This window comes from Lontra canadensis, unplaced genomic scaffold (genome assembly GCF_010015895.1).
Source record: "Lontra canadensis isolate GAN:19392208 unplaced genomic scaffold, GSC_riverotter_1.0 scaffold63, whole genome shotgun sequence".
NCBI lineage: Eukaryota > Metazoa > Chordata > Mammalia > Carnivora > Mustelidae > Lontra > Lontra canadensis.
Window position 1 is genome coordinate 4,980,631 of NW_022631057.1, and position 6,164 is coordinate 4,986,794.

Sequence of the window (6,164 nt, forward strand, 5' to 3'; positions counted from 1 at the left end):
ATTAAAAAAAAAAACTTATGAAAACATAAATGAACATTGAAACAATAACTAGACCTAAAACGGGAAGATTTTGATCAAATCATCTATTGCGCTTTATCTTAAGTCATTTAATCAATCCATCATTTGATGGATGGTTAACATTTTGTTTGCTGCTTTGGGGCGAAAAGAAAAAAATTAAATATACTATGTGTCCTTAAGAGGCATCATTCAGGTTAGATCATAGTTTGTTTCCTGTACCCACTGAGCCTAAGCTATACCCAGAGCCTCTTTAATATAAATACATAAATCATTTGATTTTTTAAATACATCACTTACAGATGCATATGACTACTGGCAGTGAACATAAGTGTAGAGAACAAATGCAGTAAACATAAAAAATCTACTTCTAAGACGTGCTTTCAGTCTTTTATATGTACACTGTTTTGCATCAAAATAATTCTTTTCTAAAAACTTATTTTTATTGAGATATAATTGACATATAATATTGTATCAGCTTTAGGTGTACAACCTAAGGATTTAATATATGTATATTTGCAAAATGATCACTGCAATAAGTTTAGCTAACATCCATCAGCACACGTAATTATAATTTTTTTATGATGAGCAATTTTGAGATCTACTCTTTTAGCAACTTTCAAATATATAATACAGTATCATTAACTATAATCACCATGCTGTACATTACACCTTCCCATGTTATGTATACATTAAATACATTATCTTATAACTGGGAATTTGTACCTTTTGACTACCTTCACCCATTTTACACACCCACCCTCAATTCCTACCTCTGGAAAACACCAATCTGTTATTTGTACCTATGAGTTTTTTGTTTTGTTTTGTTTTTAGATCCACATGTCAGTGAGATCATGCAGTGTCTTTCTGTGACTTACTTCATTTAGCATAGTACTTTAAGGTCTGTGTATGTCTGAATAATATTCCATTATATACCACTATACTATTCCATATATATACCAAATTCCATTGTATACCATATACCATTCCATATATATGTACCACATTTTCCTTATCCATTCAGCTATTGATGACACTTGGGTTGTTTCCATGTCTTGGTTATTGTAAGCAATGCTATTATGAATATGGGAGTGCAGATATCTTTTTGAGACAGTGATTTCATTTTCTTCAGATAAATACCCAGAAGTAGAATTGCTGGGTCATATGGTTGTCCTATGTTTAATTTTTCTGGGGAATCTCCCTACCCTTTTTTCATAGTGACTGCACCAATCTATATGCCCACCAACAGTGCACAAGGGTTCCTTTTTCTCTGCATCCTCACCAATACTTGTTATCTTTTTGATAAAAGCCATTTTAGCAGGTGTGAGGTGGTATCTTATTGTGATTTCATCAAATCTTTAGATGTCTATCAATGAGCCAGCGATAGACTACATCTAAAATTTTCAATAAAGAAATGGAAAACTCATAGTAACAAGAGGGAAAAAATTTTAAACAAGTACTTTACGGACTCGAATCCAGTTATAAGTATGAGATGTTGGGTTTGTGGGCATTAAAGGATAGCAGAATGGGGCCCACGGAGTCCATCGGCAGTGGCCTCTAACTTTAAGAAGGCAAGCATGGCATCGTCTGCCCAGCGAAAAAGGATGAGTCCTAAGCCAGAGCTCACTGAAGAGCAGAAGCAGGAAATCCGGGAAGCTTTTGACCTCTTTGATGCCAATGGGACTGGGACCATAAATGTTAAGGAACTTAAGGTGGCGATGAGGGTGCTGGGCTTTGAACCCAAGAAAGAAGAGATCAAGAAAATAAGTGAAATTGATAAAGAAGGGACAGGAAAAATGAACTTCAGTGACTTTTTGACTGTGATGACTCAGAAAATGTCTGAGAAAGATACCAAAGAAGAAATTCTGAAAGCTTTCAAGCTCTTCAATGATGATGAAACTGGGAAGATATCCTTCAAAAATCTAAAGCGCGTGGCCAAAGAGTTGGGTGAGAACCTCACTGATGAGGAGTTGCAGGAAATGATCGATGAGGCTGATCGAGACGGAGAGGGAGAAGTCAATGAGCAGGAGTTCCTGCGCATCATGAAAAAGACCAGCCTTTACTGAGATCAGTCTCTTCTTTTCATATTGTGTGAAACCTGGGTTTTGAGAACATAAACTATTTTCTCCTACTCACCTCCCTGTATGACTTCAGTAACAATCTTGGTTCTCTTTTAGGCATCTGAAAGTGTTCTTTGACATTTAAGTTCTTTGTAAGGTGATCTACTGATTGCTTCAATACCTCAGAGGAGAGCAAGAGCACATTAGGGTAGTAAAAAGGGTCTTAAAGCTTTTACCCACCTGCACTCCTGCCTTTTAATCACCTCACTCAAAAGTTCATGCATTTCCACACTGATGCCACCACAGAACGACTTCTTAGACAAGTGCATGTTGTACCCATGCCACCAGAAGCAAGGGGCATCTCTTTGATGTTTCTAGTTATAACTGACAGCTGAGTGCAGCTTTCTCTTGTATAAAACCCAGTGAACTTACTCACGTGCATTTGGATGTGTGTTTGTGCTATTTGTTTTGTCTTAAAAATAAAGCCTTTCTTATTAAAAAAAAAAAAAAAAGGATAGCAGAATGTAAATCTGAAACTGACACAATCTTCATTTTAGTAAATATCACAATCTCATATATCTCATACAACTGGTGCATGTGAATGTCCCGTGCAATTTAAACATATCAACACATCAAGAATATTCTTGATCAAGAATGTTAAAAAATAATACAAAGAAAACATTATGTAAATGGTTCTTCTGTAATGACAATAAAAAAGCTGAAAATACATACTTATTTTCTTTTCTCCACAAAAAGAAAAGAAGCAATGTTAAGTAAATTAGAAGTGTATGATTAATTCTGAAGAAAAGATTCTCATAGTATTTGCATAATTAATTTACTCTCTTACACTTGATAGCATTTGCATCAGATTTACTTAGTGAATGTTTAGAGAGATCTATAAAAAGGAGTACCTTTCTTAGCAACACTGATTTTATAAACAACTGATAATTACTGTCTCTTGGGCACTCCAGGAAGCAGATGCTGACATGGAGACAGGAGAGTGCGCAGTTTATTGGGGAATTATATCCGTGAAAAATAAAGGGAAAAGGATGCAGAATTGGGCAGGGACAGCTTTCAGAACATGATGCTGATCTGATACCTGTGAAAGTTTCAGGGGAAAGGAATGAAAATTTGGCAGGGAGAACGTCAAAGCAGCAGGGAGAACGTCAAAGCAGCAGGCAGATCTGACAAAGTCTTGGCCAACCCAGTGGGGAACTTGGAGAACATAGTTCCCTGTTAGAGCAGCCCCGTGTTGGGCAGACATGGCAAGGCCTTACTACCCACTTAGTGCTCAGCTACTAGATGGAGGCTCCCCAGGGAGAGCATGGTGTCAGCCCAACCACGGAGGTATATCCTGAAGTCTCGGCAACTGGAAGCAGTTAACAACACTCCCTTTATCTGAATTGTCTGTTTTCTCAAAGAAAGGTACGAGCAGAACATGACCACTACTCATATAAAAACTTACAAGTCTCCTGCCCACACAACTGTAGTGTTGATCTCACACCTCTCCCCTTCTTGCATCCCCTTTCCGGACACACCTCATGATTTCACTCCGCTCATTTTTTCTCCCAATGTTGCCGTCAGTGCTGTCTGCTAGAGAGATCCCACTCTCCAAGCCTCTTCCATCCCCATTCTCTCTCATTCATAACCGTGTTGAGAAGAATTAAAGCCCAGATAGGCTCTCAAGAATTAGAAGCAGTATCACAGTAAACTACTTAGGGGTTAAAAGGATTTTACCAAATGGTCTAAAATTCCTCTTTTGGTAAAGATGTAGTCCAACCTACTAACAAGTGACAACAATTTTATACCAGTGCACTTGCAAAGTTGGGAGGAAAAGCACTTTTTATTTCCTACATTATCACATTACTTTTTCACATAAATTTATTTGTATCAGCATCCAAAAAACTACGTTTTCAAATAAATTGAGCTTTCTATTTTTTTAAAGAAGAGCTCTGACTTTGAACTAATAACTGTAGTGTTTTGCTTTTTATGCTAAGACAAATTCCAAGATTTCACTCATATGCGGGACCTAAAAAAACAAAACAAATGAATAAACAAGCAAAAAACAAAATCAGACTTAATAAAGACAGGGAACAGACTGATGGTTGCCAGAGGGGAGGTGCCTGAGGGACGGGCAGAATGCATAAGTGTGAGGAAGATAGAAAGTTATGTAATGAATAAGTCGTGGGGATAAAATGTGGGAATATAGCCAATGATATTGTGATAGTCACACAATGATATTGTGATAATCACTGTGTTATTTACTTGAAACTAATAACACTGTATGTCAACTATACTCAAAAAAATGTTCTTAAACAAGGAGTCTCTAGCTTTGAACTAATTCCTATAGTGTTCAACTTCATAAGGCCAGTGAGTTAGCTCTACTCTGCTTCTTCCATTCCTCAGACCATATCAGAGAAGAAATCCTCACTTCAGCGTTTACACAGTAGTGAATTGGTGGCAGAGTAGATATCTCTTAATGCTCAAATCATAGTTTCCATACCCTACTACCAATTAACAGTCTGGCTTTCAAAATCAACCTGCATTCTTAGAATCATCTATATATTTACCCACTTTCTCAAGCTTTTAAAACTATAGTACAAGTAGGGGAAGAGTAGAATATCCTTTTTAATTTTTTTTCCTATTTTATTCAGAAAAGAGTCACTTATTTTGAACTCATTACTTCCCAGCTAGGTGCTAAGGCAGGGGTTGCAAATTCAGATGCTCATGGAGCCTGTGGGTATCTCAAATTGGAAAAGGAGACAGTGGGAACATGGAAACTGTGGTGAACTGGACCACATAGACCCCTGACCAAAGGATCCTGCCCTTCCTCAGTTGTAGTTCACTGATAGGGGGTAAGAATGTAGACCCAGATTGGCCAAACTTCCAATTTTCCAAGAGAAAACCAAAATGAAGCATTTTTTAAAGTGGCAATAAGAAGGCAATGTGGTACCCTATCAAATTATAAAATGCTGATACTCTTAACGTATTGTTAAAAAAAATTCAACCAAGTAAACATAAAGATCTAATTGGCTGTATTAAATGATTCACGAATCAGGAAGCATCCCATCTGAGAAGTTGTACAAAATGGTAGGTTTTTATAGGAAGGAAGGTGGGGTGAGAAAATTTATAAACAGAAGAAAAGAAAGGATTGTTCCAGACAAGATCACCTTATGTTAGGGGAAGCGGCAGGAGTTGGGGGGGGGGGGGTCTTATTAGGCAGATTACCTCATGTTCCCTTGGGAGGTTGGAGAGGGCCCAAATGACAGATTACCTCAGTGGCGCTTATCAAAAAAATTCCTGATTGACAGGTTGAGACATATTTCTGGGGGAGGTTGAAATTACAACCAAGTTAGGTATTAAGCCCTGGTTTGGTAACGTGAACTGGACCAAGTAAAGCCATTTTGGACCTTTGGTTTTTAACAATATCCTACAGAAAAATCCTATCAAGTACACAAAGATATATGTAGAATCCCAGTTATTTGTAGTGCTGAAAATGGCGTTGGGGGTAGAAATAAAGGGTCATCAATGAAGAATTGTGTAAACCAACTGAATACATCCACAAAAGGGAAAGATACATAAATATGCCTAGCAAAACATTTTTAATTTTTGTTTTTTCCTTTCCCTTCTCTCTTTTTTCTTCCTTCTTCTTTCCTCCTTTCTACCATCCCTTTTCTAGGGTGGAAAAAGCAGCTACATTTTACTCCTTAAAGCATCTGTAATACAGACCTAACAAAAAACAAACAAAAACCTGCCTTGAAGCCAACTTCGCTCTCCCAGTGTCCTTTGAGCGATATCATTTAGTCACGCAACTGGACCGCAAGGCAGTTTCCCTGCCTCTGGGAAAATGTAACAGCATCTTTATTTGGTTTGGGGAAGCTGCCTCTTCCTTTGATGCATTAAAAAAAGAACAATTCGCTTTGTTTAATAACACCTCCAAGAAGGAATGACCTGGAGAGGAATGGCCTTACCCCAGCATCTAAGAGTGGCCAAAGTTTTGGTTGGACTCTCCATGCTCTGGACACGACCCTCAAAAATAACTGTTTCTGCAGAAAGAAAAACGCCAGTAGACTAGAACATGTGGGGATA

At 37.7% G+C, this 6,164-nt stretch overlaps 1 protein-coding gene across 1 annotated transcript; it reads left to right on the top strand.

Annotated features, from left to right (window-relative positions):
- The first annotated feature begins 538 nt into the window (after nucleotides 1-538).
- Nucleotides 539-2,255, top strand: LOC116879675 (centrin-2-like). The gene is made up of 2 exons (XM_032878071.1): nucleotides 539-579; nucleotides 1,532-2,255. The coding sequence occupies exons 1-2, from the start codon at nucleotides 539-541 to the stop codon at nucleotides 2,079-2,081; spliced, it is 591 nt and encodes a 196-aa protein (XP_032733962.1). The 3' UTR covers nucleotides 2,082-2,255.
- Nucleotides 2,256-6,164: the final 3,909 nt, after the last annotated feature.

Excerpts from the sequence above, each read along its gene's own strand:
- LOC116879675 (XM_032878071.1), top strand. The coding sequence starts at position 539 with ATGATCACTGCAATAAGTTTAGCTAACATCCATCAGCACAC. Across the intron at positions 580-1,531 it reads GCTAACATCCATCAGCACAC|GATAGCAGAATGGGGCCCAC; the intron begins GTAATTATAATT and ends TGGGCATTAAAG.